An 18,417-nucleotide genomic window follows, 5' to 3' on the forward strand; every position below is an offset into this window, starting at 1 on the left:
TCCCAAAGTTCCATAGAAACCTATGGAACTTAGCCTCCCAAAGTGCTTTGAAAATATGCCTCCAAGGGTCCATCGAGCCCAGCATCCTGTTTCCAACAGTGGCCAATCCAGGTCACAAATACCTGGCAAGATCCCAAAAATGTTCAATACATTTTATGCTGCTTATCCCAGAAATAAGCAGTGGATTTTCCCCAAGTCAATTTAATAATGGTCTATGGACTTTTCCTTTAGGAAGCCATGCAGACCTTTTTTTATACCCCGCTAAGCTAACTGCTTTTACCACATTCTCTCGCAACAAATTCCAGAGTTTAATTACACCTTGAATGAAGAAAATGTTTCTTTGACTGGGTTTAAAATAGGATCTTATTCTTTCTAAGCTTCCACAAAAGGCAAATACTTTCGTGGTGACAGTAGAGAATGACATAGATATAGGGATAGGGATGTGTGGTAAATCCACGGTAAACAGTTTGATAAAATTCCTGCGGATGCGGGGGAAATAATTGCTACCGCCCTGCAGGAACAGTAGCATTTGATTTTTCCACGGTAATGGAAAGCCCCAGCATTTACCCCATTTCTCTACTCATATGTGCTGCTGATCTGCTGAAGTCTGCAGGCTGAGGCCAAAGGGAGATCGGACGCCTCACAGCACCAGCCCCCCCCCCCCCCCACACGATCGCTCGCTTTCTTACCTGTTTCTGTCTAGACCCTACTGTGCTGCACATCTTCTCTACTGGTGCCCTGTCGGCTACATCTGGTTCCTGCTATATATGCACATGTGGAAAGTTCACATGAGGCTCAGATTCATGATAGCAAGAGCTAAGAAGTTCTTAAAAATCAGGAATGAAATAGGGAGTACACCACTTTGACCTAACAAGTCTGTAACAAAAAGCTTTTCTCCCACTCTTCAGAATAAACAAAGGTGTGAGCTTTGTGAGTCCCTGTACAGAGAAGTGATCCCGGGTACGAGGACTTTGGCCCCAGATTCTGAATGGCAGCCGAGCAACCCCGAAGTTCACCTGTGGTGACCGCCGTTCCCCGGGAGTTGAGCCCCCAGGTGCGGGCTGCCGACAGGACTTACACAAAGAGGCACGGAAAGGGGCGCTCAGAGAGACCAGCCAGAGGAGAGCAGAAGGAAGAAGTTCAGCAGAGGGTCACAACAGAGTGACAGGCAGTAGGCTAAGGAGTGTCTTGGGCCCAGGCAGGTATACAGGTGGGTAACTGACCCGGGAATCACCAGGTCCAGGCAAGATATCCAGGCAGGCAGCAGACAAGAGAGTAACCAGGTCCAGGCAGGATATCCAGGCAGGCAGCAGACAAGAGAGTAACCAGGTCCAGGCAGGATATTCAGGCAGGCAGCAGACAAGAGAGTAACCAGGTCCAGGCAGGATATTCAGGCAGGCAGCAGACAAGAGAGTAACCAGGTCCAGGCAGGATATTCAGGCAGGCAGCAGACAAGAGTAGCCAGGTACAAGCAGGGTCTTACAGGCAGACAGTAAACAGAAGAGTAATCCAGGTACAAGCAGGGTCTTTACAGGCAGGCAGCAAACAGAAGAGTAATCCAGGTACAAGCAGGGTCTTTACAGGCAGGCAGCAAACAGAAGAGTAATCCAGGTACAAGCAGGGTCTTTACAGGCAGGCAGCAAACAGAAGAGTATGCTGAAGAGAAACGCTTACCCAAGTAGAAGCCAAAGCAATGAGGCAGAGGGAAAGCATCCCAAAAATAGTGCAGGCTTTCTGACGTAGACAGGAACCAGCTGAAGAAGAGAGCTGCCATAAGTCAGGTAGGCAGAGAGAAAGTCAACACAGGTGCATGGAAGCCAGGCAGAGAGAGCAGATCCAGGTGCATGAGAGCAAGGCAATCAAGTACACAGACATGGCTCAAGGCTGAGCCAGTCAAGTGTGTGTGTTGCCAGGACCCTGCGCAGCCCGAGGATGCCACTTGTGTTGAGGTAGGGGACATGACAAAAGGACAGATGTGAGAACTTCCTTATATTTCCAGCACAGAGTGAGAAATGAAAACGGTTCAGAAGCAGTTACTTAAAGCATTTTCACATCCACCATACAAGGCAAAAGTCAAAGAAAGTGCAGCAGCTCACTCATTTTACAGAGTAAATAGGATTTGTGCTTCTCTGTCCTGCTCTATCCATCTCCACTGCCTTGTATTGTTATTCTCCAGAAGAAGAAAAATGAGGAATTCCATCAGTATAGAGACAGGTGTGACCAGCAGAAGAAAGGGGGTGTTGATGCCCCTGTATAAGTCGTTGGTGAAGACCCACCTGGAGTATTGTGTTCAGTTTTGGAGGCCGTATCTTGAAAGGATGTAAAAAGAATTGAAGCGGTGCAAAGAAAAGCTACGAGATTGGTATGGGATTTGCGTTACAAGACGTATGAGGAGAGACTTGCTGAACTAAACATGTATACTCTGGAGGAAAGGAGAAACAGGGGTGATATGATACAGACGTTCATATATTTGAAAGGTATTAATCCGCAAACGAACCTTTTCCGGAGATGGGAAGGCGGTAGAACGAGAGGACATGAAATGAGATTGAAGGGGGGCAGACTCAAGAAAAATGTCAGGAAGTATTTTTTCACAGAGAGAGTAGTGGATGCTTGGAATGCCCTCCCGCGGGAGGTGGTGGAAATGAAAACGGTAACGGAATTCAAACATGAGTGGGATAAGCATAAAGGAATCCTGTGCCAAAGGAATGGATCCTCAGGAGCTTAGTCAAGATCAGGAGGCGGGGCTGGTGGATGGGAGGCGGGGATAGTGCTGGGCAGACTTGTACGGTCTGTGCCAGAGCCGGTGGTTGGGAGGCAGGGCTGGTGGTTGGGAGGTGAGGATAGTGCTGGGCAGACTTATACGGTCTGTGCCAGAGCCGGTAGTTGGGAGGAGGGGCTGGTGGTTGGGAGGCGGGGATAGTGCTGGGCAGACTTATACGGTCTGTGCCAGAGCCGGTAGTTGGGAGGAGGGGCTGGTGGTTGGGAGGCGGGGATAGTGCTGGGCAGACTTATACGGTCTGTGCCCTGAAGAGCACAGGTACAAATCAAAGTAGGGTATACACAAAAAGCAGCAAATATGAGTTATCTTGTTGGGCAGACTGGATGGACCGTGCAGGTCTTTTTCTGCCGTCATCTACTATGTTACTATGTTACAGTCATCCAGCAGGGAGAGAGCTGTATTTAACCTGGATATTTGTAACTTAGTGAAGTCCAAAATCTGCCAGAGACCAGCTCAGCCTGGCAGCAGCTAGTGAAGCAAGTAAAGGCAGGAATGTGGCTCAAGCAGCTCTGCCTGGGGCTCTAAACCCAGCCTGCTGCTACATAAGCAGCACAGAAACATGGACTGCCCATGCTTCATGAAACAAGGTGTATGTTTGCCACACTCTTGTGTTCTCTACTTCTTGGGGGCAGACAGCACAGCAAGTAAGGGTCACCTCCTGAGTCTGAACAGTCTCCTTTTCCATCCTGACAGAAAGAGGCTCTGTGACAGGGCTCCAGTGCTGCCTTGTTTACATGTGCTGGAGGTGGGTTCAGCAGTCAGCGCATCCTTTCTCTGCGGGCCCCACTATGGACCTTTTTCTTTCAGTTTATAAGAAATCAATGTCCGGCAGATCTAGGGACAGACAAAGGTGAGAGCTTGGCAAAGTAGCATAATCTTGGACTAGGTTTTATATCAATGGAACGTAATGTGCAGTGGCACAGAATGTTAATGTCCCTGGCCTTATTAAGATTTGCCCCTAATGAAGAAATATATTGACTTTTCAAGTTAGCTTCAGTGTCTTAGCATAGACTGTTTTGTGCCAGTTAGTCATTCATTCCTTACTAAACTGGTGCTTCCAGATCTTTGGAGGTTTTAGTTACTTAGCTGTGTCTTCTCAAGGGTAGTGATCATTAACGTTAGTAATAAAAAACAGTGTTTTCCACCAGCAATAATTTGTTCAAAGAATTTTACTATAAATGAATAATGCAGTAACCATATGAACTTGTAATTTTGGCGACAACTACTTAAAAATTAATTTATCAAAGATCCCATATTACTCAGTTCAAGGACAGAGACTTTCTGACAAACCCATCCCGATGCATTATGGGACCTGAAGCAGCGATTTCAGCAGATAGAAGCAGGGCTACAAATATTAACATTGCTTTGGGATTTAAGTTCAAAGCCAGGACTGGCTAAAAAGCTTCTAGCCTGGAACTGGGCAAACTTGGCAGCTGTGGGTTTTTGTGTGCTATTAGTAATGGTAACCCAATGGAAACTTGTTTTTGATGCTTTTAAGTTGAAAAATACACAAGCAAAACTTAGAAAATCTTTTACTAAAGATTAGTGCAAGTTATCTGCAGCAGGGCCCATAGGAATAAAATGTGTCCTGTGGCAGATAACTTGCACTAACCTCTTTAACGTGGTACTTGCCTGACCATGATTTTTAAAGCACTTTAAAATTAAATGACAAATCTGCAGGTACATGGGTTTGTTTAGTTGACCCATAGCATTTTCATGAAAGCATTTTGTTGGCACCACAATTGCGGGAAGGACTGTAGAAGAAAGGATTCAGTCTAGTTCCGAGATTGTTGATCACTTATTCATACACAGATTAAAATCATAGCAATTATGTTATATAAGCAGATGGGTATCCCTCTAAGACCTCATCAGCTTGTTTGAACCAGTCCTTAATGAGAGAGAGTGCATTTGGTTGACCAGCGCTCAGTAAACTTACAATGCTTCTCAACACTGCGGGGACAGGGACAAACTTTGTCCTTGTGTCATTCTCTAGGTAGCTTGAACTTGTATATTAAAGAGTAAAAATTTGTCCACAATTACACCTAAAATTTTCAATTGTGATTCTAATTTATAGGTCTTATTCTCTAACTCATCTATGTCTACAGGCACCTACCCACCAAAATGGTCACTGTCTCGACCTTATCCTCTCCTCTAACTGCTTCCCCTCCAGCTTCTGTTCCTCAGCTCTCCCCCTTTCTGACCATCACCTATTAATCTTCACACTTAAGCACCCTCCTCCCCAGTCCCACCCAATCCCAACCCCCACATCTAGGAATCTTCAAGCTATTGACCCCCTTACTCTGTCCTCTTGTGTCTCTAACCTTTTCTCTTCCACCACTCTAAGTCTGTCAATGAAGCTGTTTCTTCCTATGATACTATTCTCTCCTCTGCTCTGGGCACTCTTGCCCCTCCCATGTCCCGTCCTACTAGGTGTACCAAACCCCAGCCTTAACTGACCTCAAAAATCCTCTACTTTCGTTCCTGTGCCCGCTCTGCTAAACGTTCTTGGCTTAAATCCCGCACCCTTGCCGACTTCATTCATTTCAAATTCATGCTTAACTCCTTCCAGTCTGCCCTTTCACGGGCCAAACAGGATTACTTCACCCAACTGACAAATTCCCTTGGCTCTAACCCTCGACTTCTCTTCGCCACACTGAACTCTCTTCTCAAAGTACCTCCGCCCCCAATTCCCCCTTCTCTTTCTCCTCAGACCCTAGCTGAGTACTTCCATGATAAAATCCGTAAGATTAACCTTGAATTTTCATCCAAACCCTCCCCACCTCTCTCTCCCTTAGTCCACACCCCATACTCTCCTTCCTCTCCTTCTTTTTCCTCCTTCTCTGAAGTTTCTACTGAAGAAACTGCCCTTCTTCTTTCCTCCTCTAAATGTACTACCTGTTCATCTGATCCCATCCCCACTTATCTACTTAAAACTATCTCTCCTACTATCATCCCTGTCAGCTGTCACATCCTTAATCTCTCACTTTCCCACTCTCCACTGCAACTGTTCCTACGGCCTTGAAACATGCTGTTGTCACTCCACTCCTTAAAAAACCCTACCTTTCCCTCCAACTATCGCCCCATCTCCCTTCCCTCTCCAAATTACTTGAACGCGTCGTTCACCGCCGTTGTCTTGACTTCCTTTCTTCTCAACCAATTCTTGACCCACTCCAATCTGGTTTCTGCCCTCTTCACTCTACTGAAACTGCACTTACCAAAGTCTCTAATGAACTGCTGCTGGCTAAATCCAGAAGTCTCTATTCTATGCTTATCCTTCTTGACCTATCTGCTGCTTTCGACACTGTTGATCACACCATACTCCTTGATACGCTATCCTCGCTTGGATTCCAGGGCCCTGTTCTTTCCTGGTTCTCCTCCTACCTCTCAGTTCGCACTTTCAGTGCTCACTGGCGGTTCTTCTTCAACTTCCATCCCGCTTTCAGTTGGTGTCCCCCAGGGTTCTGTCCTTGGACCCCTCCTTTTCTCCATCTATACCTCTTCTCTTGGTACCCTGATTTCATCCCATGGCTTTCAATACCATCTTTATGCAGATGCCTCTCAGATCTACATCTCCACCCCTGAAATCTCAACCGTAATCCTGGACAAAATTTCATCCTGCTTGTCTGACATTGCTGCTTGGATGTCTCAACGCCATCTGAAGCTAAACATGACTAAAACTGAACTTCTCATTTTTCCCCCTAAACCCACCTCCCCTCTTCCCCCATTCTCTATCTCTGTTAATGGCTCTCACATCCTCCCTGTCTTCTCGGCTCGTAACCTTGGAGTCATCTTTGATTCCTCTCTCTCCTTCTCTGCGCATATTCAACAGATCGCCAAAACCTGTTGTTTCTTTATCTACAACATTAGCAAAATTCGCCCCTTCCTTTCTGAATACGCTACCAGAACCCTTATCCAAACCCTTGTCACCTCTCGCTTAGATTGCAATTTGCTTCTCACTGGTCTTCCACTCAGCCATCTCTCTCCTCTCCAGTCTGTCCAAAATTCTGCAGCACGACTTATTTTCCACCAAAATCGTTATACCCATACTAGCCCACTCCTCAAGTCACTTCACTGGCTCCCTGTCCGCTTCCGCATACAGTTCAAACTTCTCTTACTGACCTTTAAATGCATCCATTCTGCAGCCCCCTATTACCTCTCCACTCTCATCTCTCCCTACATTCCTCCCCGTGAACTCCGCTCACTGGACAAATCTCTCGTCGTCCCCCTTCTCCTCCACTGCTAACTCCAGACTTCGTTCCTTTTCCCTCGCGGCACCTTATGCCTGGAATAGACTTCCTGAGCCTGTACGTCTAGCTCCATCTCTACCTGTTTTCAAATCTATGCTGAAAACCCACCTTTTCACCACTGTTTTTGGCTCCTAGCCACTACTCAATTGCCCTCCCCTTGTTCCTTTCTCACCCAGTACTTCCCTCGCCCTTAATTGTCTTGTCTGTCTGTATTTTTAGATTGTAAGCTCTATTGAGCAGGGACTGTCTCTCTGTGTCAGGTGTTCAGCGCTGCGTGCGTCTGGTAGCGCTATACAAATGCTAATAATAATAATTAAACAAGCTACTCAACACTAAAATTTTTGTTTTATCCCTGTTTACATTAGGTTTAAAGGCCATCATCCAGGATTCCAAAGTATTGAGCCCTAATTTGATCTTATTGAATATTTCCGGGAATTCAGCCTTAAACAGTGTGTGTATATATCTATATCATAACATCATCCGCATAATACCACACTAAGGTCTATGACACTGTGTGAGGCCTGATGAGGTTTCAAGCCCAGTAAGAACTGAACTGAAGGCTGTACAGAGATTAATTTTTCTTCTACATGCTGGTGATAAATGCCAACTGTACCAAGGTATACCCTAACAAAATTGATTTTAAACCTGATTCAAACACATGTAGAATGTATTCAAGTTTTGGGGGGTTTTATGAAACAGGAAAAGGGGTCTAGGGTCCTCCATCACAGAAGACAAACCTCTTCCACTTAAATTTGTAAGACCCTCTAATGGAATCTCTCCTAAAAACCAACAATACCTATGACAGTCGAGCAAGTTCAAAGTAGCTACTGTCACCCTCTTGACATCCAAGATGCGAGGGCAAGTTGGGGGGTGCAAGAGTCCCTTGAGATTGTGTGCTAAGCGATGGGAATTCCCCCATTTATTTAAAACACTTCTAATCCACCTAATTAGCTAGGTGAAATACAAGTAAACACAATATATAAAAACAATATAAATATAGCACAATAAAAAGTACATTAAAAATTAATTATCTACACTGCACTAACTCCATGGCACCTAGCCTTGAGCAATGCTAAAAGCCTGTCCAAACAGATAAGTCTTCAGCTGCTTCCTAAATGACTCCAACAGTAGGAATCATTCTGAGCACAGGTACATAAGTGTTGCCATACTGGGACAGACCAAAGGTCCATCAAGCCCAGCATCCTAACAGTGGCCAATCCAGGTTACAAGTACCTGGCAAGATCCCTAAACAGTACAATACATTTTATGCTGCTCAGAAAAAAGCAGTGGATTTTCCCCAAGTCCATCTTAATAATGGCTTATGAACTTTTCTTTTAGGAAGCTATCCAAACCTTTTTTTAAACCCCGCTATGCTAACTGCTTTTACCACATTCTCTGGAAATGAATTCCAGAGTTTAATTACACATTGAGTGAAGAAATAATTTCTCCGACTTGTTTTAAATTTAATACTTTGTAGCTTTATTACGTGCCTCCTAGTATTTTTGGAACGAGTAAACAAGCGATTCACGTCTACCCATTCCACTCCACTCATTATTTTACAGACCTCTATCATATCTCCCCTCAGCCATCTTTTCTCCAAGCTGAAGAGCCTTAGCTGCTTAAGCCTTTCCTCATTGAAAATTTGTCCCATCCCCTTTATTATTTTTGTTGCCCTTCTCTATACCTTTTCTAACTCCACTGTATCTTTTTTGAGATGCAGTGGTAAGTTATTCCACTCAAGAAGCCCAACAAAAGCAAAAACTCTTCCTGGTCTCTATCAACTGACTACTATACACAGAAGGAATCTGCAAATATCACATGCCCTCAGAGTACAATGCGCTGGCCAGATAATAAATATTGATCACCTCTACCAGATAATGGGATGCCAAACCCTGCAGTGTTTTAAATATCAAACGTAAGGGAGGCGAAGAGTACGCTTAGACGTAAGGAGACATTCTTGCTTATATGGAATCCTTACTTGGACAACTTAAATCCTCATGGGTGCAGCCTCATCATTAATGACTTATAATTACCATTTTTTTTAAACTAGGGAATTGTTAATGTGGGGGTAAGGGAGTGGGGTTCTGGGATTATGTTAGGGCTCATGCAACTTATGGAGTTTGTATTCAATAGCAGTAGGAGAGTATGCTGGGGGTTTCTGTTGCATTGTTGAATTGTTATAATAATAGGGGGAGGGGGAGGGAAGGATATTGTAATTTAAGGGGGGGATGTATTGGAATCAGATGTTCAATAAATTGTTAACTTATATGATGGGGGGGGGGATAAACGGTTTAATAATTTGATGACAAATGGTACTCTTGACTGCTATTATGTGTATTCTGCTACATGAGTGTGTTTTCTGGAGTTCTTCTATTTGTGAAGTGTTAATATTGGATTGTCGTCAATAAAAATGTTGAAACATAAATATCAAAAGTAATATCTTGAACCAATATATACCAATCACTGTTGTAATGACAAGAGAATGTCTAGAAGGCCAACAATAAGCCTGACAACAGCATTCTGAGCCAGCTGTAAAGTTCAACACTGATTTTGTGTGCAGCCCAGGAAAAGCATTGCAGTAATCCAAAATTGCTAAAACCAGAGCTTGTAAAACAGAGTAAAAATCAGTGGCTTCAATCTGCCTAGTAAGTGTAAATAATCAAAAGCCATATTAGCAACTGCCCTCATATGTGGATACATAGTAAGTTGGGAGTCCAACATCTAAAATTCTAACTTGCCAAGATTAAGGAAACAGTTCCATCCATAGCTATCTGTAAGGGAACATCAGGACTGGCAGAGAGCTGAAAAACAGTGGCTAAATCAGAATTAAGTGACAACTGATTCAAGGCCATCCAAGAAGCTATCAAGCTCAAAGGTCAAGCTTGGTACAGGCCTCAGAAAACTGAGTATCATCAGCATAGAACTTGGACTCAACTTCTAGGTAACAAAAATATTTGACAAAACGGAACTAAATATAAGTTAAGTGTACAGCTCTGCGTACGTCTAGTAGCGCTTTAGAAATGATAAGTAGTAGTAGTAGAAAGGGCAGAGCCCTGCTGGAACTTCCATGGACAGAGGATGAGCCGCAGAACAGTCCAAACCAACCTTAATTTGTTGCCTCTCTGAGGCAGGAATTAAACCAACCATGCAACTGGCCCCCAGAGAAGGCAGGGTATCAAATGTTTCAGAGATATCTAAAAGCACCATATATCTGATATATGTCTGATACCATTTATGGAAAGTTCCAGAAGAGCAAACCACACTAGCCTCAGGCAATATGGGGTAATAAAAATCATGGTCCCCCTATCTCATCCGCGTTTCAGGAGAGTGTGCTGTGAAGAGTACCAGAGAATACACATACAGAAACCCTTTCCCTAGTCCTGGAACAGATACTGTTCTCAGGAGTGGCAAAAAGAGAGTGTCTCCTGTATGAATGTAAGTGGCTAAACAAGTTATGCAATATCTACAAGACAGAAAAACTGACTGCCACAAGGTGTAAATATCTGTAAAAGGGGAAAATGTTTGGGGCCAACTTAAAGATAAGAGCTGTTGATTTCAAGCTTTTTCTGGTATCTTTATTCTTGAGGTATTCAAAAGAAGGTGCTGTCCTAAAATGTTAGGAGTGTTATTGTGTGGGACCCTTTGGGGTTTTTTTTCCCCCTTTGGCAACATTGCTTACAAAAATGGAAAAAAGAACCAGCTCAAGAACCAAACTTTACTGGTACTAAACTTTAGTCAGACTTACCACTGCCAGCTGCTCTCCCCAAGCTCACAGTCTCTGCAAGTCTTACCTCAGACGAGAAAGAATCAGACCGATATTCTGTAAACCTCTTTCCTCCTTTTTTTTTTTTTTTTTAAGAGGTGGTTGTGCTGGAAAAGGAGAGCTCCACTGGAAACAAGGGAGAGGTGAAGGGAGGGAAGAAGTACATTCATGGGGAACCACAGACAAGATCTGAAATCCTCCAGATATGACTCTGCGGTCTCAAGCTGCCCACAAAGCTCAACTGAGGAACAGCTGAACAACTGGACTAGGAGCAAATCACTCAGAGCCAGAGGCTGAAATATGTATCCATCCACCTGCTGAAGACAGAAAATACTGAGGAGTTGGACTAGATACCAGCTCAGTTTTCAGTTATCTTTCTCCACCTGCTGGTTGATGGACACAACTATTCCACAGGTTCTAGAATAGTGGAAAGCTATGTAATGAAAGGGGGTTTTTACAATGCAGCAGCCCGATCGCTGCAAAAGGGACAGAGAACAGCTGTGATACCCAAGAAGAATTTTATTCAACTTTAGCGGCCTACAACAGCTCTTCTAGTAAGAGATGTGTTTTTATTTTATTTTGTTATATTTGTACCCCGCGCTTTCCCACTCATGGCAGGCTCAATGCGGCTTACATGGGGCAATGGAGGGTTAAGTGACTTGCCCAGAGTCACAAGGAGCTGCCTGTGCCTGAAGTGGGAATTGAACTCAGTTCCCCAGGACCAAAGTCCACCACCCTAACCACTAGGCCACTCCTCCACTCTTTTTTGTATTTCTCGTAGGACTTTGCCTCCATTGCAAACGAAGCAGTTATTTAGAAACTAGAAAAAGAGGCCCGTTTCTGATAGAAATGAAATGGGCGATAGCAAGGTTCCATGCCCCCCTCCCTACCTCTCCTCCGAGTTCCATGCCCCCTCCCCTTCGAGTTCCAGGACCCCTCCCCTCTCCTTCGAGTTCCAGGACCTCCCTCCCCTTCGAGTTCCAGGACCACCCCCTCTCTCATCCGAGTTCCAGATCCCCGCGCCTCCCTCCCTCTCCCCTCCGAGTGCAAGCACAAGCTGTCTGCCTGCCCCTCGCCTTCCTAAGTGCCGGCTGTAATTTAAAACTTGTTACCTCGTGGTCCAGCGGCAACAGTGAAGTGGAGCAGGCACGGCGCTTCAGACTGCCTTCCCTTCTGTTTCATCTCTGACTCTGGTCCCGCCCTCATTTCCTGTTTCCAGAAGGGCGGGACCAGAGGCAGAGCTGAGACAGAAGGGAACGCAGGCTGAAGCGCTGCTCGCCTTCACTGCTGATGCTGGACCCCGAGGTAAGAATTTTTAAATTCTGGCCGGCATGCAGGAAGGCGAGGGGTAGGCGGAGGACACGTCGTGCTTGCACTCGGAGGGGAGAGAAAGAGGGAGGGAGGCGCGGGGGTCTGGAACTCGTCGGAGAGGGGACGCATGGAACTCGGATGGGAGGAGAGACAGGGAGGGAGGGGCCGGTCCTGGAACACGAAAGGGAGGGGGACCTGGAACTCGGAGGAGAGTGAAGAAGGGAGGTAGGTAGGGGGGCATTGAACTCAGAGGGGAGGGGGGCTGGAACTCGGAGGGAGGACAGAGGGGAGGGAGAGGGGCGATTCTCTACTCACCTCCTACGTTCTGTGGCTGGCTGGTGCTGGCTTCCCTTCCCTTTCACTGATCCGCCCTCTGACGTCATTGCGAGGGCGGACCAATGGGAAGTGTGATGACCTGCTGCTGGCTAAATCCAGAAGTCTCTATTCTATCCTTATCCTTCTTGACCTATCTGCTGCTTTCGACACTGTTGAGCACACCATACTCCTTGATACGCTATCCTCGCTTGGATTCCAGGGCCCTGTTCTTTCCTGGTTCTCCTCTTACCTCTCACTTTGCACTTTCAGTGTTCACTCTGGCGGTTCTTCTTCAACTTCCATCCCGCTTTCAGTTGGTGTCCCCCAGGGTTCTGTCTTTGGACCCCTCCTTTTCTCCATCTATACCTCTTCCCTTGGTACCCTGATTTCATCTCATGGCTTTCAATACCATCTTTATGCAGATGACTCTCAGATCTACATCTCCACCCCTGAAATCTCAACCGTAATCCTGGACAAAATTTCATCCTGCTTGTCTAACACTGCTGCTGGATGTCTCAATGCCATCTGAAGCTAAACATGACTAAAACTGAACCCACCTCCCCTCTTCCCCCATTCTCTATCTCTGTTAATGGCTCTCACATCCTCCCTGTCTCCTCGGCTCGCAATCTTGGAGTCATCTTTGATTCCTCTCTCTTCTTCTCTGCACATATTCAACAGATCGTCAAAACCTGTCGTTTATTTATCTACAACATTAGCCTCTTCCTTTCTGAATACATTACCAGAACCCTTATCCAAACCTTTGTCACCTCTCGTTTAGATTATTGCAATTTACTTCTCACTGGTCTTCCTCTCAGCCATCTCTCTCCTCTCTAGTCTGTCCAAAATTCTGCAGCACGACTTATTTTCCGCCAAAATCGTTATACCCATACTAGCCCACTCCTCGTCACTTCACTGGCTCCCTGTCCGCTTCCGCATTCAGTTTAAACTTCTCGTACTAACCTTTAAATGCATCTACTCTGCAGCCCCCCATTACCTCTCCACTCATCTCTCCCTACATTCCTCCCCGTGAACTCCGCTCACTGGACAAATCTCTCGTCGTCCCCCTTCTCCTCCACTGCTAATTCCAGGCTTCGTTCCTTTTCCCTCGCGGCACCTTATGCCTGGAATAGACTTCCTGAACATGTACGTCTAGCTCCATCTCTACCTGTTTTCAAATCTATGCTGAAAACCCACCTTTTTACCACTGCTTTTGGCTCCTAGCCACTACTCAATTGCCTCCCCTTGTTCCTTCTCACCCAGTACTTCCCGCGCCCTTAATTTGTCTTGTCTGTCTATTATATTTTTAGATTGTAAGCTCTATTGAGCAGGGACTGTCTCTGTCAGGTGTTCAGCGCTGTGTGCGTCTGGTAGCGCTATACAAACGTTAATAATAATAAGTGTAGTACGAACCCAAGCATTCAGACGTAGAACGTTGGAGGTGCAAATTATTATATAGGATTCTTTTAATTTCATGCTGAGGCTCTTTCAAGCACTGGGGATATCTGGGCATATTTTGAGCTACTTTGGTGCATCATGAGAAGGTCCCTACATCTAATCATAAATCATGACCTTTTATTATATACATATTTAAGGAACAATTTGGGCACCTCAAATCCTAATTTATTATACAGCATAGCTAGGGTTACCATATTTTGTCCTCTCAAAAAGAGGGCATGTCCCGCCCCCGCCCCGCCCCTTTCACTTCCTCACCCCACCCCCTGTCACATATTCCCCTCTCCTCGCCTGGGTCACATATTCCCCTCCCCTGCCCCCTCCCCCCCGTCACCTCCCCTCCCCTGGGTCACCTCTCCTCCCCTTACTTATTATCTACTGCCCTCTTCGGGGCAGGAAAGAGCCCCCTCTTTCCTGCCCGGAGCTCTGTCCTTGCCCTGCATCCTGTTGCTGTGACGGTCTCGGGATTCAAAATGGCCGCCGAGAGTTGAAATCTCGTGAGGCCGCGTCAACTCTCGGCGGCCATTTTGAATCCCAAGACCATCACAGCAACATGTTGCAGGGCAAGGGCAGCACTCCGGGCAGGAAAGAGGGGGCTCTTTCCTGCCCCGAAGAGGTCACTAGACCACCAGGGCAGTAGATAGTAAGTAAGGGAAGGGGAGGCTAGGATAGGACCGCCCGTTTGTCCAGAAATCAGGACAAACGGGCAGACTGGCAAAAACCCATCTGGACATGTCCTCAAAAAGAGGGTAAATCCGGACATATGGTAACCCTAAGAGAAGCGAAAGGAAAAGGATGAAATTTAAAAAAAAAAAAGAGAACAATGGGGAAAAGGAGGAAAAAAACGAATTAAATAAAAAGAGGAAATATAAGAGAGGATTCAAAATAGGTGGGAAAATGTGGGGTACAAATGTAACAAATAAATAAATAAAAATGAGAAGCAAGCAATGAATGAGAGAACAGGAAAGAGGAAAGAAAGATTCATAATAAAAGAGTGGAAAGGGAAAAAAGGAAAGAAAAGGAAAAGGGATGAAAGAGATCTGGAGACAAGCAGGTGATGAAAGTGGCGAAGCCGTGGACAGAGCTTCTCTGGCGCTGGACTGGATCCAGGATGCGTCTGGTTGTCTTGCCAGTCTGAATGAATGGATTGCCACCTGGGAATCCTCCAGAGATATTAATCAATTGCATAGATTAGCTATCACCGTTGCTATTTCCACAGCTGATAAGCGCTTGGCAGTCTTTCAACTGCTCCAGCTTTTCTTTGCCGTTTTTTTTTTTTTTTAATAAGTTCTTCCCATATGAAATGTTAAAGGGAAACACTGTGGCACCCATTCCTGAGCCCAGAGTGCTGTTTGACATCCAGCTGGGAGGCTTTTGCTGTGTCTGTAGCCTGCTGTGTTGCTTTCTTTTTCTTTCCTGCATGAATTTTAGGGATAATTGCAGGAGACTGGGTTGATCTGACAGCACCACGAGCTGTTACATACAGGAGAATTTTTACATTGTGCTGACAGGCGCCCTTTGCCATCATGTACTTGAGAGAGGGAGAGGGAGGGGGAGGGGTAGGGGGAAAACCAAAACAAGCCCAGCAGCAAGACGACACAGCAGATCGGGCTCTGCCTCTTCCGTTTCACCCAAGTCCATAGCGAAACCCCCCACCGCTCGCAGGCCTCTTACCTCTGCGCAGCTCCCGCTCCCAGATGGCCACGATGACCCGCGAGTGCTTGCAGTGGTGGACGAGGGACAGCATCTGCACGTTCTGCTGCGAGTTGCTCAGCTCCTTGAGCTTCTTCTCCAGTGCCGCCTCGGCGAAGGCAGACATCCCAGACACTGGAACGGAAAACAGGAACTAACAGCAGACAGTTGCTGATATCTACCTCCGCCGCCAAACCAGACACTGCAGCCTCGTCGTCGACTCGGGTTATGGCGGTGGCTGCAAGCGGAGAAGGCGAAAAAAACGCTGCGCCTGCATGCAGGAGGATCAGACACATCAGCTGATCGGCGCTGGCTGGCACGCACACAGACGCTGCCTGTAGCCTACCTACATTGGCCTACACTGCCGTGCGTGCATACAGAGCCTCAGAGGAGTCAGGAGGACAGGTCATGTGATTACCCGAAGACTGAAACTCGGACAAATCCAGGAAATGGAGAAATCCACCCGGACTCCCAACGGCGCCCTCAAAAAGAGGACATGTCCGGGGAAATCCGGACATACAGTAACCCTAAGCATAGCAAATAGAGTTTTGCTAATCAAACTCAATCTTTTACATGTTTTTGAGGGGAAAAAAAGAACACTTGGTTCATGTCTCCCCCTTCCTCTCATAATTGAAAACAGTTGAGGCAAAACAAACTGGACAGGCATCTTTGTGGAACATAGGAAGTCCTGCACAAGCTCAGCTGTTTTTTCTAGAATATTCTGAGCTCTGGGAGAGCACACCAAGTTGGCTCTGTTGTCTGTGATGTTACTAGTAGTTTGGCTGTAGCATCCTGCTTGTCCATGGGAATATGTTATTAGGCCTGGCAGTGTCCTCCAATGTGGGACAAAGAAAAAAAAAGATCAAATTAGAAAGCTAATCAGCTGTGAAAGACATGTAATGTTTAGAAGACATGTTGGGCTTGTGGTAAAAGAAGTAATCTAGTCTGAGATTAAGCAGCACAATGTTTTAGAAAGTGAATGAGCGATCAGCCAGAATTGAGAGGAGAGCCTGTCATACAAAAGGGCTTAGCTAACAGGAGCTCCAGGCTATCAAGAGTCTTGAGGGAGACAGATAGATGGGTCAGGCAAGGAAGAGCATCCCTGGCTCCTGCATTCTTCAGACCTTGCCCCAGCCCAGCCAGATGTTGCCTCAATCTGCTCACAACCATGATTCTATTACTGATTTCAAGACTAGAAGTGTGAAGTCATTTCATACCTAGCACAGAAGCATCAGGGGGTACCAATTCTCCAGTACCGGCACGAATAACTTCCTTTAGCACCCCTCCATCTCCTGATATGTCCTGCATGTGACTTCTCAGCTGCTGGTACAGGGACTACAAAAAGATACAACCAAAACAGATTAGATGAACAATCCTCTTATTTTCACATTAATAAATCAGCAACACGTCTGCTTTTGAAAGAAAGGATTTATATCATAAGGGTAAAAAACACTAAAAATCTTTAAATGTTCCTACTTGGGCTATTGTTGATCTAAAACAAAACTTATTAGCTAGCTATGAATCTTTAGGTTTGCAGTCAGGAGATATGAGAGAGACGTTTAAATACTTCAGTGGTATTAATGTACAGAAGGTAAGCCTTTTTCATATTAAGGAAAACTCTGGAATGAGGGGGTATACCCCCATCCCTCTCTCTGTTGGAGTTCCTCAGGGATCTGTCCTTGGACCCCTTCTTTTTTCAATCTACACCTCTTCCCTGGGCTCCCTAATCTCCTCTCACGGTTTCCAATATCATCTTTATGCTGATGACACCCAGCTCTATCTCTCCACACCAGACATCACTGCGGAAACCCAGGCCAAAGTATCGGCCTGCTTATCCGACATTGCTGCCTGGATGTCCAACCGCCACTTGAAACTGAGCTTATTGTCTTCCCTCCCAAACCCACTTCTCCTCTCCCTCCACTCTCTATCTCAGTTGATAACACCCTCATCGTCCCCGTCTCATCTGCCCGCAACCTCGGAGTCATCTTCGACTCCTCCCTCTCCTTCTCTGCGCATATCCAGCAGATAGCCAAGACCTGTCGCTTCTTCCTCTACAACATCAGCAAAATTCGCCCTTTCCTCTCTGAGCACACCACCCGAACTCTCATCCACTCTCTCATCACCTCTCGCCTTGACTACTGCAACCTACTCCTCACTGGCCTCCCACTTTGCCATCTATCCCCCCCTTCAGTCCGTTCAGAACTCTGCCACATGCCTTATCTTCCGCCTGGACCGATATACTCATATCACCCCTCTCCTCAAGTCACTTCACTGGCTTCCGATCAGGTACCGCATACAGTTCAAGCTTCACCTATTAACCTACAAATGCACTCGATCTGCAGCCCCTCCTTACCTCTCTACCCTCATCTCCCCTTACGTTCCTACCCGTAACCTCCGCTCTCAAGACAAATCCCTCCTTTCAGTACCCTTCTCCACCACCGCCAACTCCAGGCTCCGCCCGTTCTGTCTCGCCTCACCCCATGCCTGGAATAAACTCCCTGAGCCCATACGCCAGGCCCCCTCCCTACCATCTTCAAAGCCTTGCTCAAAGCCCACCTCTTCAATGTCGCCTTCTGCACCTAACCACCATACCTCTTCAGGAAATCTAGACTGCTCCAACTTGACATTTCGCCCATTAGACTGTAAGCTCTTTTGAGCAGGGACTGTCCTTTTTGTTAAACTGTACAGCGCTGCGTAACCCTAGTAGCGCTCTAGAAATGTTAAGTAGTAGTAGTAGTAGGAATCTAAGAAAATAATCTTTCACGGAAAGGGTGGTGGATGCATGGAATGGCCTCCCGGTGGAGGTCGTGGAGACAAGGACTGTGTCAGAATTTAAGAAAGCGTGGGACAGGCATGTG

The 18,417-nt window shown here is 46.1% G+C and overlaps 1 protein-coding gene across 3 annotated transcripts in view; it reads right to left on the bottom strand.

The window, feature by feature from the left end:
- The window catches only part of FKBP6 (FKBP prolyl isomerase 6), a 234,131-nt gene that overhangs the window by 184,348 nt on the left and 31,366 nt on the right, over nt 1-18,417 (bottom strand). For 2 of the 3 annotated variants that reach the window (XM_030186096.1, XM_030186095.1), the window contains exons 2-3: nt 16,777-16,894; nt 15,542-15,694 (exon numbers count right to left, since the gene is read on the bottom strand). In XM_030186096.1, the coding sequence (XP_030041956.1) occupies nt 15,542-15,694; nt 16,777-16,894 (271 nt within the window). The remainder of the gene's footprint in view (nt 1-15,541; nt 15,695-16,776; nt 16,895-18,417) is intronic. The other variant, XM_030186098.1, reaches the window with a different exon arrangement.

The sequence above is a fragment of the Microcaecilia unicolor genome, chromosome 13 (assembly GCF_901765095.1).
Source record: "Microcaecilia unicolor chromosome 13, aMicUni1.1, whole genome shotgun sequence".
Classification (NCBI taxonomy): domain Eukaryota; kingdom Metazoa; phylum Chordata; class Amphibia; order Gymnophiona; family Siphonopidae; genus Microcaecilia; species Microcaecilia unicolor.